Here is a 15,909-nt window from a genome sequence, read left to right as displayed (position 1 = left end):
AGAGGAATAGGCTGAAGAGAAATAACTGAGGGAAGGAAGTGTTCTCCCTGCCCTCGGGTCAGTGGAGCATAAGGGGTTTCCCTGCTTTTGAGTGCAGGGGCTAGAACACTACATGAAGCTCTGTAAATTTCCAAAATGTTGCTCTACACAGGTGCAGATGATCCCATATATGTGATTGCACAAAGACCATGGGAGCAATTATTTCTGGAGCAAGAGGTTTTTAGGGATACGGCATAAATGTCAACAGCAGACCCCATATTGGAACATATATTCCTACCCAAGTGAGAGAGAAAAAGGGAATGCCTACTAACAGCTTCCTATTTGCAAATTTTATCAGTACTTGTACTGATAATGTTTTAATAATAATATGAATTCTGCTGCCCAATTAACCAGGCATATCTTTATAGTTGTTTAAACATTACACACACTTCTGTCTCAGGTTAAATGTTAAAAAGTTTTCCACTACAGCCAACATTGGAACAAAGTTTTGTGTGTGTGTGTGTGTGTGTGCGCGCACACACACACACACACACAAAATCTCCCATGAACCCAGCCCAAGGAGCGTTTCACACATGCACGATGTTGACTTGATGCCGAGTGTGTCAGCTCACTCAGGAAAAAGCATCATTCACAAGGGGACATGAATATTCTACTTGGTGGTAACCAATTCACAAAAACAAGCCATCGCTTGATGTCGTAGTCATCAACTGATGAGGATGCATGAGGCCCAAGAAAAGACATATTTTTTCAACAGACTGGGAGACACGGCTTCTGGCCATGGTGCTAGAATGGTTTTGAAATGGGACAGGAGTGGGTGGGAGTACTAACCCACCTTTATCAGAATATGTTACAGATAACTTCGTGAAAGCTGCAGCTTTCTTAGCATGTTCTGTCCTTTATCAGGAATGTAAGATCAGGGCCTGGGCTGCCAGCCAATCATCGGAATCTCTGAAGATACTGAAAAATACCTCCCGGTTGGGGGCTCCATCTGCTACCTTCCCCCATTTCAAAGGAGATGGAAATCCATTCAATATTCCATTCGAAGGCCATTCAATGGGCTAGGGAGATGAGGTTCCAGACCAAACATTTTGAGACATGTGCGAAAATAATCTGTTGCGCTCCTTAGACTCTGGGTTTGAAATACTGACCATTACAGTAATACAGACTTCATTTAATTTTTGAAGGAAAAGAAAATCAAGTTTGAGTTGGGGAAGGGCTGCGGATCAGTGGCAGATCTCCATGTCAAACATATGAAGGTTCATCTCCCCATGTTTCCATGCGGAAGGATCTCTGGTAGCGAAGACTCCTGCCTGAAGCTTTGAAGTTGCCAGAGTAGATGTGACTAAGCATGAGGAAACTTAGTGTTTTGTTTTTTTCTGGAGGATGCGTGGTAAAACGGAAGGAGGAGGCAGGAGGGTGCGAGTGAGGAAGCATCACCAGTGGAGCACTGGGTGCAATTGATGGAATGATGGGCCCCCGGTTTACGAAGCGAGATCCAGTTCAATGGAAACGGCTGTTGCAGCTCATTCATGACCAGGCAGCAGAGCTTTTCTTGCCATCCCATTCATCCCTTTCTGCTGGTAGAAAATTCTGACGGAGCAAGAGAAAGAGGACAGCTCCATGCAGAACTGTGTCGTCATGGGCTGGGGGATCAGAAGATGCACAGGGAGGAAGGATGCAAACAGAGCGGGGAGCGGAGAGTCCAGAGTGTTCTAATTCTGCCCCTCTGAAGGATTTCTTGCATAGCAGGAAAACAGCAGATTATGGAGTAACCATTCATGGAATTCTTGAAAGGATGCAATATCAAGGGGAGAGGAAGCTGGGTATAGAGATTCGTGGGTGTGCATGGTTGCATGCGTGTTTTGCGCAGCCTTTAAAAACCTGCCAAAGACGCACGCTGGTGGCTTCTGGTTGGAACTCAGCCAAATGTTCTCTTATGGAGGAAGGCTGATTGCTCAGGAGCAGAGCTTATGCTTTGCAGGAAGGAGGTCCAACCCCTGTCGCCTGCAGCAATAGGACCATGGGTCTTCCCCTCCCCCTTCTTTGGCAAGGAAATGGAGTGGGAATTTGATGGCCATCTGACCCACGCCCTTGCTGTTGCTGCTCCAGTCATAGTCTGATTCGGGGGGGGGGGGACCCAAACTGCTAGGAGACTCTTCACAGATCTGCATTGCGTTTCACTAGATACAAAATCTGGGTAAGACCTCTCTTGATGCCTTGGGGAAGGCTGCCGTTAGTAAGGCTAGGGAAGCCTGGATTAGATGGAGCAATGGGCTGACTTTGTATAAGGCAGATTCCTATGTTCATATGATGGATTCTTGGTTCCTTGTTCAGAAGCTCCAGAAATACTGTGACTTCCTGTGAAGCCTTTGAGAGAGGATCAGAGCCCAGTAGATCAATCCTATGTGTGTTTACTAAGCAGAAAGTCCAGGCGGTTTCAGTGGGACTTAATTCTGGGTAAATTGCATAGGACTGCAGCTTTAATTGCATAAAGGTTTTGGGACAGACAGACAGACAGGCGCACACACACATACCTACAAACACACGCAGAGCGTTCTTAAGCTCATTGCAAAGTACAGATATCAATGCAAGAAGGGAAGTGTTTTAAGTGCGAAAAGACCTCTGTAATGCTTGCTTATAATAGGCTTGCAGGATTGGTTGTCTGGGGGGGTCACAACAGGTTTTAAAAATTAGTGGAGCGGAAATCGGGGAGGAGTAGAATTACTGGGTCTGCAGCAAGAAGGGGCAGAGTTAAGTTATTCATGTGCGCTGGCTGCTTCTCAGTGTCTTTTGTGGACAGGCAAGACTGAGCATGAAAGAATCTAAGCTTCTATTTATAGGGCTGTTCTGTGTATGTGCACACACGGGGGACAGGAAGTTTTATGTCGCAATTTAAGTACAAGGAGAAACGGCTGGCTAAAAAGTCGACTAACCAGGTTGTGGAGTCCCTCGTCCTTGGATACTTTTCTAATTATTATTGCATGGGCATTAGGCTTTGTGGGTGGTTCAGGCAAGACTGTCCTAGTCTCTGTGAGGGACTAGGAGATGTTTTGACTCCCAAGAAGCCGGCCACCAGAGGGCCCCCACCCCGCATTTCCACAGATTAACTCACATCTTCCAGGCCAAGAATTCGGCAACTGCACGCCCCCAAGATAAACAATTTCAATAGACACAGCTGCAATTCCCCTGGGGAGAGAGTTGATGGGAATACAACTAGGACTGTGTTTACTCTGCGCTTTAAAAACAAATGGACGTCTAAATCCCACATCGAGAATAGCTGGGTGCTGTGCTAAGAAAAGCCGAATAATTGAGCAAAACGGCATTATGTGTGCTTATTTTGCATAATGTATTCTGCTTCTACCTTCCTCACGAGAAATTCCACTTAGCCCCACTCCGAAATATTTCGCCAGGTTTTCCAAGCTTATCTTTGCAGCCGTCATCGGCTAGGAATTGGCTTTCTTTCTGAGAACTGGGACTCCTGATGACCTGTGTCCTATGCCAAGTCCCTATGTCTGTATGGACCAGTCGCAGCCCTCTAAGATCACCAGCCATGCTGTGGCGGCAACCTGGAACTCTAAGCTCTATTCAATACCATTGGCTCAGCAGCAACGCGCCCCCCCCCCCGTCCCCCAAACATATCCCACATCTTTATAGGTGATTAAAACAAAACAAAACAAAACAAAAGGACTACTTTTTTTCTTCCAACCCCAATTTCGTTTGCGTGATTTTTTCTTTTCTTTTTTTTCTTTTATGTGAACAGACCCGTACAAAGATTTTATCTTCTTAATTAAAAAAAAAATTATACATACTTATATATATATTTTTTTCTGTATATTAGCTTAAACTGGAGCTGTGTTTCTCCATGCGCCGGCCCCTGAACCTTCAAAACGGTACATCTGACATGCACCCAACCCATCGCGTTAAAAAACGTTCCCCACGGCATCTTGAATGAGGTAAGAGGTAAAGGGTTTTGTTTTTTTCCAACGGAAAAGTGACAGAGGAGAGAAAGAAAAGGAAGGGGAGAGTGGGGGGGGGAACAAAGAAAAAGATTATCACTCCCCCGCTCCCCCAATATTACAGTTGCAAAAAAAAAAAAAATTGGGGGGGGGGGAGAAAGAGAGAGGGAGGATTGGCTGACAGATTACAAAGAGATGGATGTATCACAGAATATGTGGCTCAGGCAAGAGTTCTGACCCATTAACAGCATTAAGTGCCAAAATAAGGGGATCACAGTCTGGTTTGCATTAAGGGCAGAAAACAAACAGGAAGAAGAAAGCGGGAAGCTGGTAGTATATTTTTTTCCTCCTTTAAAAAAACAACAACACTTCTCCCAATCTGTAGAGCAACTGGGATCAGCAACTGGAAGTTCCAGGGCTGAATCCGGCCCCCGAAGCTCCAACTGCTGCCCCCTTGCCCCCTGCCAACCCAGAGGCAGGAGAGCTGTGTGAAAGGCCCCGGGGGTGGGGGTGGGGGGTGGCTATGGCAATGGGAACTGACTGGCAAGTCTGCTTTGAGGAGTGGGAGGGAAGCCTGGCCCTATTACTGCCACGCTCCGTCCTCCCTCCTCAAAGCGACGCTTCTTTAGGACTATCTGCTGCCCAGGTCTTCAGAGAACCTGCCCGTTTGCCGAACAACCAGGAATAAACAGAGAAGTAGAAAGCTAAAATGAAGAAGAAGGAGGAGGAGGAAGAAAGAAGGGTCAAAATGGCAGACGGAGGCAAGACCCAGACCAGAAACCTGAGGCGTTCCTTTTTTGCGATCCTCACGCCTGCTTGGCCAATTTGTTTTTTCCAAAATGCACCCAGGTTTCCAGCTGGGCTTCCTCCCACCTGGTTGTTGCCTCCTGAGGTGAAGGGGGCCTGGTTCTGCCCATGGCATGAAGGGTCGGCTGGCACGACCACCCTGGGTGGTTAGGAGGTATAAGCGCACCAGAAGATGGGGTGACCCAACGCCCCTCTGAAAGGGGGGGGGGGACTAGATTGGATCAGGCAGTGCTATCCCCATGTCCCTGCCCCGGAGAAGCCAGTTCGAAAGGCCTTTCCCCACAGCCCTGCCACCTTTCCCTGGGCATGACTTCACCTGTGCTACAACAGCCCTGAAGGTTGAAGAGTGTATGGGGCGTAGAACGCTACGGGGCGGGGGAAATCTTTAAGTGGCGGGCCAAAAAACCCAAACACTTGGCACCTTCCCCCGTTCGGTTAGGAACCCTCCAGATCTGTTAATGCTAGTAGAGTGGCCTGTAGGTGTCTGGGTGGCAGAAGGAACGCTGCTACCTCTGCAGGGATGCCGTCCTTTCTTCTGTATTGATAAGTGCCATTTGCAAAACAAAACAAAACAAAACACCCCCCCAAAAAACGACGACGAATAAAGAGAAAGGGGGGGGGGAAAGGACTCAACCCTTACTTGGCTCTCTCGGAGGGCTGAGGAGCCGGGCTCCCGGGCTCGCCGCTTCCCCAGAGAGCAGAGCGCATAAGGGAGGGCAGCAAGGTTATTATAGTGCAGCAAGAAGTGTACCGCCATGCGGCGCGGGAAAGCGTGTGCAAAAGAAGGAGCAAGGGCCCTTCCAAAGCCCGGTGGGAACGTTGCATGCGGACTTTCAGCTTGGGGAGGGGCAGTGTAAGACTGGGCGGGGCCACGTTAGACCAGCCCACCTTGCCCAACATGGAGGTAGATTGGCTGAAGCCTAGGGCGGGGTGGGGGGGTGAGTTTCAGGGGCAGGGGGGAAGGCAGAGGTGTGTCCTGGACCCGCCCCCCCTCAGCACTGGAACGCAAAGCAGGCACCTCTTCGGTTCAGCCCTGCAGTGCGATTCGAAGCAAAATATAATAGATCTCTTATTCAATCACCTGTTTTTCCCACTAGGGGGAGGAGTGGAGAGGGGGAGCCTTTGCCTATTTCCAAAGTGCATTTGTCCTTCCCGTGCGGACCTTAAGCCTCAGTTTGGGGTTTCTTTCTTGTCTTTCCTTAATCGCCTGTGTTTTGCCAAACCACCTGCAGCAATGTCCCCTCCCCACCCAACCTCCAATAATTTAATAGGATTTCTCTCTGTCTCTCACTCTCTCTCGGCTCCTTTTCTTAACTTTTTTTTTAAAAAAATCTTTTATTTCTTTTACAAAAAAAGTGCATTTTATATTTTAGCCTCCTGGGGAGGGTAACTAAATGCTAAGAGTTCTAAAAGAAAAAAAAGAAGAAAAAGAATATAACAACCAAACACACTCTGACGTTTCCTGGGACTGTTATGTGCAAAAGAAACATATATATATTTATATATATTGGTAATCAAGTCCGTTTAAACGAGAGAGGTTTGATCAGGGCAAAAGAAGAGGTGCTGACTCGTTCCAGTGCCGTCAGGGGTGGGGGAACTGCTACTGAATGAGGAGAAGGGCAAAGAGGTGGGGGGGGCTTGGGGGGGGGAGTAAAATATGGATTAATTTCCTTAACATTGTGTCAAAAATTTTAAGACAGATGTCTCACCCTGGAAAGACAGCTTTGGGAGAAAAGGGTATTGGAGGAAGAAAGATAAACAGGGGGTGAGTGAGAAACATATTGCCCACTTAATTTTTTGTGTTTGTCTGCCTAGACAAAAAAAAAAAAAAAAGTATTGGCTGCTGCACAAGTCTACCATATAACGAAGGTTCTTTTGTTGTTGTATAGTTTCGACCTTTTTTTTGGTGGCCCGACCCCCATCCACAATGCCTTGCCTCCCCTTCCATGTGATTCACTGACGCTGACGTGCAATATTTAGAAAAAACAAAACAAAACAAAAAAGAAAAATGAAAACAACAAAACAGAACAAAAAAAAAAGAAAATCTGTTGTGTCCGAGGTGATGAGGTTGGGGGTGGGGGCCCCGCGGCCCAGAAGTCCAGACATCGCCCCAGTCCCAAACTGCCCCATCTCCCCAATTCTCCCACGCCACCCTGTCTGCCCCCCTCCCCCCCTAGACTTCCTGATCCTCGAAGACCTCGAGGAAGAGCGGGGGAAAGAGCTCCGTGGGGCATTCCACCTTCATGTGCAGGAAGCGGCTTGCGTGGCAAGCTCCAATCATGCGCAGGTCGGTCACCTTCATGAGGAGCTTGGGCCAGAAGTGGGGAATGTTGTGTTTGCGATAGTTGATGTAGTGTTCAAATGCCAGCAGGTATGTCTCTTGGCATTTCTCAATCTTGTCAACGCAGATCAGCCCACTGCGGTCTGCAAAGGGAGGAACAGAGGGGGCGTGAGAAGGGTGCCCCGGGGTGCCATGCCCAGGCCCTGCCTAGCCCAACCTCCCACTTCCCTGCAGTGGCTCCCGAGATGTTGATGAGAAGCAGCACACAAGCAGAGCATGAGCCCAGCAGCCTCCTCCCATTTGGGATCCCCAGTGCCTGGGATTCAGAGTGCATACATGCCTCTGACAGCTATGTCGGCTTGTCCTCCACGAATGTCACACCCTGGCTAAAGACGTTTGAGCTGCTGGCTGTCATGCCACCTTAGGATCAATGAGCTCCAAAATTTTACTGCGCACTGTGTGCTTGCTTTTGTTGGGCCCGAATCTTCCAGCATTCGGCTGGATGGCCCTGAGCTGGAAATTTCCATCCTGGCTCTGGATTCCAGTGTGGCTGCTTACAGGCAACTCAACAGTCAGTTCCTCCAGCCAAACTCAGGTTAGGAATGCAAGTCCAAGGAAGCCAACCGGGTGCCTTTGTTTCTCAGTTTGATCCTTTTACTTGGTTTTGTATGTCTTGTTTCCTGTGACTTGCAGTTACCGTATTTTTCCCTCTATAAGACGCACCAGACCACAAAACACACCTAGTTTTTGAAGGAGGAAAACAAGAAAAAAAATATTCTGAATCTCAGAAGGCAGAACAGCAAGAGGGATTGCTGCACAGTGAAAGCAGCGATCCCTCTTGCTGTTCTGGCTTCTGGGATAGCTGCGCAGCCTGCATTCGCTCCATAAGATGCACACACTTTTCCCCTTACTTTTTAGGAGGGAAAAAGTGAGCCTTATAGAGCAAAAAATACGGTATTTTTATTGATCATAGTTTGTAGTTACAAACTGCAATGGTCAAGAGTGAATTTCTGTTTAATTATTATTTGCTGATGTTTCGAGAGTTAATTTTACTGTTCTAATAGATCACCGAGTATTACTTTATGATTCGATATAAGTTGTTCCATTTTAAAGTTATGTTTTATTATGATTTTGTGGTATTGGATCAGATAAGGTATGCGCTCTCTGTTGTATATTTTGTTGCTGCAAACCGCCTTGTATATAATAATATAAAAGGCAGTATACAAATTACCATACTTTTCCATGTACAGTGGTACTTCGGGTTACATATGCTTCAAGTTACAGACTCCGCTAACCCAGAAATAGTGCTTCAGGTTAAGAACTTTGCTTCAGGATGAGAACAGAAATCGTGCTCCGGCGGCACGGTGGCAGCAGGAGGCCCCATTAGCTAAAGTGGTGCTTCAGGTTAAGAACAGTTTCAGGTTAAGAACGGACCTCCGGAACAAATTAAGTACTTAACCCGAGGTACCACTGTATAAGACTAGGGGTTTTTTTTTACTTTAAAATAAGGTTAAAAATCTGATGGCATTGTCTACACGGGTAGTGCATATGCCCATTTTCTAAATGTGGGGTCCCCAAAAGTAGGGGGCGTCTTATACAAGGGGGCGTCTTATACATGGAAAAATACGGTAAAAGTGAAAGGAGACTGTCCGACCAACTGCAACCCTACATTCAAGCTGGCCGCTCAGTGCACCCCACCTGCAGTGATCCTGAACCCACCTTCTTAACACCCACTGGCTCCAAGACCAGTTTAATTGACCTCAGAGGTGGCTGAATTATGCTCCTCTTGGCAAACCCATTGAGTGGTTATCATATTCTCTACTATATCACCCCTTTCCTTGTCCCTCCATGCCTGCACTGACCTGCCCAATACCCAAATATACCCCACTCAAAATGCCGCAAATGTCCTGCAGTAGCGGCTCAGGCATCTATGTTCATAAAGGTAAAGGGACCCCTGACCATTAGGTTCAGTTTCGGACAACTCTGGGGTTGCGGCGCTCATCTCGCTTTATTGGCCGAGGGAGCCGGTGTACAGCTTCCGGGTCATGTGGCCAGCATGACTAAGCCGCTTCTGGCGAACCAGAGCAGCGCACGGAAACACCGTTTACCTTCCCGCCGGAGCGGTACCTATTTATCTACTTGCACTTTGACGTGCTTTCAAACTGCTAGGTTGGCAGGAGCAGGGACCGAGCAACAGGAGCTCACCCCGTCGCGGGGATTCAAACCGCCAACCTTCTGATCGGCAAGTCCTAGGCTCTGTGGTTTAACCCACAGCGCCACCTGCGTCCCTTTTATCTATGTTCATAGGTGAGCCCAATTCTATGCCTTTTAAGGGAAGGGCTCAGACTGTGGCAGAAGATGTGTTCTGCATGCAAAAAGGCCTTGGGGTTTCATCCCCAGCATTTCTAGGCAGTCGCCTGTCCAAAACCCTGCCCAGCTGCTGCGAGTCAACACAGACAAGAAGTGGGGAACCCTCCTGGGGCAGAAGCCCAGATTCCTACTGGACCAACCTTCTAGTCAAGCAGCAGATCAAGGCAAAAAGGAGGTTTTGGCAAAGCAGGCATGCTCACCACTTCATATCCATACATGCAGCATACACAGTCGCCTGCAGATTTTCACTCCCCCCCTCCCACAGCCAGCAGTTAGTCTTGGGGTGGGGGTGGGGGAAGCATTTCGACTTTTTCCCAAGCCTCATTGCCAGATCTTCATGGAGACTGCCGCTGCAGAAGGGAAGATTAACCCTTCCTCCCCCTTCTGCACTCACACAAACAGCACCACGTGCTGTAATTAGGCTTGGAGGAAACCTACTATTGGAGCAGCCAGTAAGGGTTTCCCCCAAGTTTAACAGCAGCAGGGGGCAGGTTCAGTGGGTCACATGGCACAAGGAAGGCGTTAACCCTTCCCCCTCCAGCTGCAACCAGCTCCAATCTTCCCAAGCCCAGTGTAGCAATTCGGCTAAAAAAACCCCAAACCCTTCAATTGGAGTGGTTGAATGGGCTTCTTAAAAAGCCAAAAATCTATATTTTTGGCAGTGCTGCAGCATATGTGGAGGATTCATTCTTCCCACCCCAGCTGTGACCCCATCCAACAAACCTGCCAAAATTAGGCTTGAGAAAAGCCTCTGATTGGCTCCAAGAAAAGGCTCCCACCCCAGCCTGATGGCTGAGAGTGAGCAGATTGGGGGTGCTATGGGCCAGATGGGGTGGCCGCGTATATCCCGAATCCTGTACCTGAGGACATGAGCAGCACAGCCTGGAGCAGCGCCACTTCGGTGTCGTCCAGGTTGAAGGCAGAGAGGGACTTGCCCAGATCAAAGATGGCGTCCGACACCACGCCCAGGCCGCCGTTCTTCAGCTGCTCCCGCTTGACAGCCATCTCGCCACTTAGCGTCAGCGTCTCGCTCTCGGGGTCATAGCGCACAGCCGCCCGCAGCGACATGATCTCCATGCAGCAGCCCTTCAGAAGGATGATCTGGTCCTCACAAGGCAGCTGTGGGCAGGGAGAGGCATGGCGGTCAGTGGCAGCCGGCTTACTAGGGCTGTTCTTCACAGAGAATAGGGCCCTTTGCACTCCTTGCTCCAGACTCCATGGAGTTAGTATGTTTCCACTGCCCCCAACAAAGGAGCAAAGTGAGGAGGGTTTATGAGGAGACAAGGAAAGGTGCACTAAGGAGAGATCATGGAAGGAGAAAGGCCAGAGTGGGCATGAATCAAAGCAGGGTGAGGAGCAGCGGGAAATCAGGAATCGCTTGGGAGAGGGTAAGAACTTGGCAGTTCTCTTCAAAAGCCATTTGTTTGAAGGAAGAAGAGTCTTGTGACACCTTAGTACACTTCCTGTGTGTCAGGGAACTGCCATCGCAACTAGCGGAGGAGGCGAGGCTCCACAGCGATGCTGGAGAGGGGCCAAGCAAGGAGAGAGGCAGGTCTCCGGCTGGGGAAGATAATCAGCGCTACACCAGGGATAGAGGGGGGCCGATGGGGGAAGCAGAGAGGAGGCTCCAGGACTCTTCGCAGGAGACCAGCGAGGAGAGCACAGGTCCTCCGCTGCCCAAACCCACCCTGCGCAGAAGACTTCCGCGCAGGGAAAGTAGGCGGCGACTTGGCATCAAAGAGCTTCTTTGCTGGAAGAGGTTCAAGAAACGCCCACTGACGGATTCTGCTAGCGACTGAACAGCCACGAAGTGAAGGGCTGTCCAGCCAGGAGAGGTTTAACCAGGCCACCTAGCCAGGAGTGGCGGCAACTTACGCACAAGCAACCCCATATAACCATTACACTGTGGCACAAGTTTTTGTGGACTACGGTCCATATCATCAGCTGCACGAAGAAGTATTCCAAGTTACAGGTTTATTATATGCATGGTTTGGGTGGGTGGGAATTGGAATGTACACAGCTATCCTGAAATGTTTCTTGAAACGAACTCCTACCCCTGAGAATGTTCATCATTTTGCAGCCATTAGTCGCCCAATACATTACAGCTTCACAGCCATTTTTCCCTTTTAGGGTTTTTACCTTCGTTAAGTGATCCCAGCTAACCAGGAATCACATAGTGGCCACAATGGCATCATGATGCTACACAACCAATCTGGTTTTTCTAGATGCTCGGCTTACATTACAGAGACCAAATCAAGCTATTTTAGAGTACCTAGACTGGTCACTTAGGTGATCCTAGCTAATCAGGAAGCCCATTCCAAGTCAATGCATTCCGAACCAACACTCTTCCTTTTCATTTTGATTTATGAAAGGTTGCTGAAAGAACAGAGCACCTTCTGACACTGACAGAGGCGGTCATGAAAATTGTCTGTCACTTTTGGTTTGGGCCTACCCGTCATCAGCACCTCAGCCTGACTGGACAAATCAGTAACAAGCTTGCTTGCACCCCATCATACCTCTCTTTCTGCCCCTTAATATTTCCTTCTGGTGGCAAACCATGGAGATTATTATGGTGGGAGGAAGCAAGAAGCTAGCTCCACACCTGTGGCTTTCCCCTTACTAATCAGTGTAATGGGAAGACCTGTGATCTCTGCATGTTCAAGAGATTATCACCAAATTCCTTTCTCCCCAACCCTCTGATGGAATCTACCCACCCACCTCGCTTACCTCTGAAAACATGGGCAGTTTTTTGGCAAAATCCACCACACGGGTGATGGCGGGGGTGATGATCTTCGTAAACTCGCTGAACGCCTCCAAGTCCACTTTGTCCCCATCGGGCATGGAGGCCATAGGTGACTGACCGATATCTTCGGGCTATGAGTGGGGCGAGAAGAGAGGCAGAATCATGACTCTGCAGAACAAAAGTTTGGGCCGAATCCACCTTCCAGTCTCAAAAACCACCAGAATCTGATTCTACTTTTGCAACAGGAAGAACTACGTGTTCTGAATCTTCTGTTGATGAGTGCTGCACGTGCAGCTTGCAGGGAACTAATGGGAAAAACACATTGAAACACGGCCTTCTTTTTAAGGCACATGGTCCATTAGGCAATTCCCTCTTGTTGAACTGTCTGTTCTGGTTCTGAAGGACGCACAACCCTGGCAACATAAAACTTTGCAAGGTAGACTTGAGCATATCAACAACCTGGCACTCATGGGCAACCACAGGGTCCCCTGCTCTGCTGAAATTAGATTTGAAAGAAGCATTCTATTGCATCCTCTAGAACAGGCTGTAGTAGCGTGTGCTAGATTAAGCTAGTGCCCAGAAAAGTTTCTCTGGGTTACAAATCTGTCCGTCAACACGAAAAAGCTCACTGCTGTATCTCACACCAAAACCCACAGTTTCCCACCAAGTTGCTGCTTCATTTTCCAAGTGAATAACCTTGATGTCTCTCACTCAGTCAGCGCACATTTCACTTTGGGGCTCTGTCAACAGTGCTGACAAGATCTGGAGCAAGCCACAGCCTCATGTGTTCAAGGTAGGGAAGCTCCAGGATTTCATCCAGCTCTCATTTTTAAGTGATTCGCACTTCCAGGATGAGGAGGAGGATCAGAATGAAGCGATTTTTAAGGTTTCCGTGCTTCCCTAGATTTTGCAATGCAGCTCTTGACTCAAAAGAAGTACCAAAACGCACCCAGAAATGATTATTTTGCAGTGAAACACATACAAGCTGTGTGTTTTGTGAAATGTGCATTCAAAAGTGAATTATAATACGGCTTTGTTTTCATTAATTTTTACGGGAAGAAAAAGGGGAGAAAAAGGACTACGAGAGAGAAATGTTTCTCCAAGAGCCACCCTGCCTGCTGGCCTCTGATTTCCTTTCTCCCCCTCCCCTCAAGCCCCACTTCCCTTGACCTCTATGTCCTGACCTGCCCTGGCACTAGCTGACTGTGGCCAGAAGAGGGCACCCCACACCAGCAATCCCTACTCGTGTGAGGCAAGGGGGAAGGGAGGGGGCTGGGTTGGGGGGTTTCCGGCCCATCTGCCCTTGGAGGGAGCTGAGAGGTCACAGCTGTGTCCCTTTGCTCAATCACTTTAACCCTTCAAAGGTCCCTCTGTAGGGCCTGAATCATTTGCTAAAGCTGTGGGAGGAGGAGAAACCTTTATTTAATTAAAACTATTGAGATCTTGGATTTTATCGCCATATGTTTTGACTTCCGAGCTTACTACCAGTGCTAAGTCTAAGCATGGGTTACAATCTCACCACATAAAAAAAAAAATCTCACCACATAAAAAAAAAAAAGGTCAGATTTAACGCATATGGCAGTCTGGAAAAGGAAACCGATACGTTTCGTTCAGAGTGGGCACCACCAATGTTAAGCAGTTTTAAATCCAATCAATTTCAATTAGAGGGTTTAGCACATGCCTACATATATCCTCCTGAAATAGAAGGGGCTTCAAAACTGTTTATTGGAAATTTGGCTGGAGTGTGCACCACTGTGTATGGTTTTATACCACAGATATACAGTCGTACCTCGGAAGTCGAACAGAATCTGTTCCAGAAGTCCGTCCAACTTCTGAAACATCCGACTTCCAAAGTGCGGCTTCTGATTGGCTGCAGGAAGCTTCTGCAGCCAGCTGGAAGCTGCAGAAGCCCTATTGGACATTTGGCTTCCTAGAGAACGTTTGAAAACCAGAACACTCACTTCCCGTTTTCGATCATTCGAGAGCCGAAACGTTAGACTCCCAAGGCATTTGGGAGCCGAGGTATGACTGTATATCTGCACACATATTTGTGTGTGTGTGTGTGTGTGTGTGTGTGTGTGTGTGTGCGCGCGTGTGTGTGTATTGACCTGCTGAAGGGAAATAACCCTAGCCACCAAAAAATTAGCTCAAATAAAAATACAGGCTATTAAACAATTTTAAAAGAGGTTTAAAAGTAAAAAGTATAAAATACATGTATTACTGCAATTCTGTACGCTCTCTCTTAGAAGACACCCTCTTAGGAGGGGGGCTTACGTCTGAACAGACATGCCTAGGGTTGCACTGCAAAACTGTGTTTTAAACAAAAATAGTAATCTGGGGTGATGAACTGGTAAAGGTAAAGGTAAAGGTACCCCTGCCTGTACGAGCCAGTCATGTCCGACCCTAGGGTTGTGCGCCCATCTCACTTAAGAGGCCGGGCGCCAGCACTGTCCGGAGGCACTTCCGGGTCACGTGGCCAGCGTGATGAAGCTGCTCTGGCGAGCCAGCACCAGCGCAGCACACGGAAACGCCGTTTACCTTCCCGCTATAAAGCGGTACCTTTTTATCTACTTGCACTTAGGGGTGCTTTCGAACTGCTAGGTGGGCAGGAGCTGGGACCAAAAGACGGGAGCTCACCCCGCCACGGGGATTTGAACCGCCGACCATGCCTTCGGCAAGCCCTAGGCACTGAGGTTTTACCCACAGCGCCACCCGTGAACTGGTACTTCATGGTAAAAATGTCACTGTCTGGCTCTTGTGGGCCTATTGAATGTTAATCAAAGTGTGGTTTTTAAAAAAGGAAGGGGGAAATTATATGATACTATGTGGCTGCGAGACAGCAAAATTCAGTTGTGAATAAGGCCTAGTTGAAATAATAATAATAATAATAATAATAATAATAGGAAAAGGGAAACCTGCTTCTCTGCCCTATTAATAGGAAACCACACAGTTGAACGATCCAGCATTCATTTATTTTTGTAAGCATGTAAGAAAAGGCCAGGCTAGACCCTTCTTCCTGGCATGCTAGATCTCTTTGCACAGGGATTTATTATTATTACTTTAGGTACGAAGGAGAGTGTAGCGTGTGTTCTTTATATTCTGCTGGAAGCCGCTCAGAGTGGCTGGGGCAACCCAGCCAGATGGGTGGGGATACAAGCAATAACTAATAATAGTAATAGTAGTAATTTTTTAACCTGGAAGACTGCATGGAAGTTGGTGTTTTCTCAAAAACATATTGACTTTGGTTACAGTGTTATGTCCAAACCCAGGCTTGCGAAGCTTGGGCTTTGTCTGGAGCGAGACAAACCATAAGCCTGGGTTCGGATGTAATACGAACTCAAACCATGGCTTGGTCCCAGTAGCATTGCAGCAGCATGACCAAAGCAGGGAAAGCTGCAGGCTTCCTCATGAAGCACAAAGCCACGGTTTAGCGATATATGCAAAGTATGCCACTGTAGCAAATAACAAGCCGGGTAGAACACGAGCATACCTTGGGCCAGATGTGTGCTTCCAGCTTGTGTTAAACCATTTGCGTAGCATAAAATTGTGCATTTGTTTCCACAGGATTAGGAAGACATGCAGGAGAAGTGGCCCGTATGCCTGGCTAGCTCCCTAGGTAGTAACCATGCTACTTCCTGTTCTCTACAGAACCTAGCTTACGCATGGTGGAATAAGAACAAAACCCAAAGCAAAGGAAAGTGTTAAGCAAAGCTACGTGGACTTTGCATGCACACACAGACACGTAACCCAGC

General features: G+C 48.0%; 1 protein-coding gene and 1 long non-coding RNA gene across 3 annotated transcripts in view; one reads left to right on the top strand and one right to left on the bottom strand.

Annotated features, from left to right (window-relative positions):
• Window positions 1–554: 554 nt before the first annotated feature.
• Window positions 555–4,319, top strand: LOC310829874. Its single transcript, XR_014557392.1, has 2 exons — window positions 555–1,630; window positions 1,671–4,319. It is a non-coding gene; the product is annotated as an uncharacterized lncRNA (long non-coding RNA).
• Window positions 4,320–6,401: 2,082 nt separating this feature from the next.
• The window catches only part of THRA (thyroid hormone receptor alpha), a 112,108-nt gene continuing 102,600 nt past the window's right edge, over window positions 6,402–15,909 (bottom strand). For both annotated transcript variants that reach the window (XM_083708844.1, XM_083708845.1), the window contains exons 7-9: window positions 12,142–12,288; window positions 10,275–10,533; window positions 6,402–7,187 (exon numbers count right to left, since the gene is read on the bottom strand). In XM_083708844.1, the coding sequence (XP_083564970.1) occupies window positions 6,937–7,187; window positions 10,275–10,533; window positions 12,142–12,288 (657 nt within the window). In that variant the 3' untranslated portion in view covers window positions 6,402–6,936. The remainder of the gene's footprint in view (window positions 7,188–10,274; window positions 10,534–12,141; window positions 12,289–15,909) is intronic.

This window comes from Podarcis gaigeae, assembly GCF_964106915.1.
Source record: "Podarcis gaigeae genome assembly, chromosome: 13".
Taxonomy (NCBI): Eukaryota; Metazoa; Chordata; class Lepidosauria; order Squamata; family Lacertidae; genus Podarcis; species Podarcis gaigeae.
Note: the sequence above shows the minus strand (reverse complement) of the source record. Positions and strands in the feature narration are given on the sequence as shown.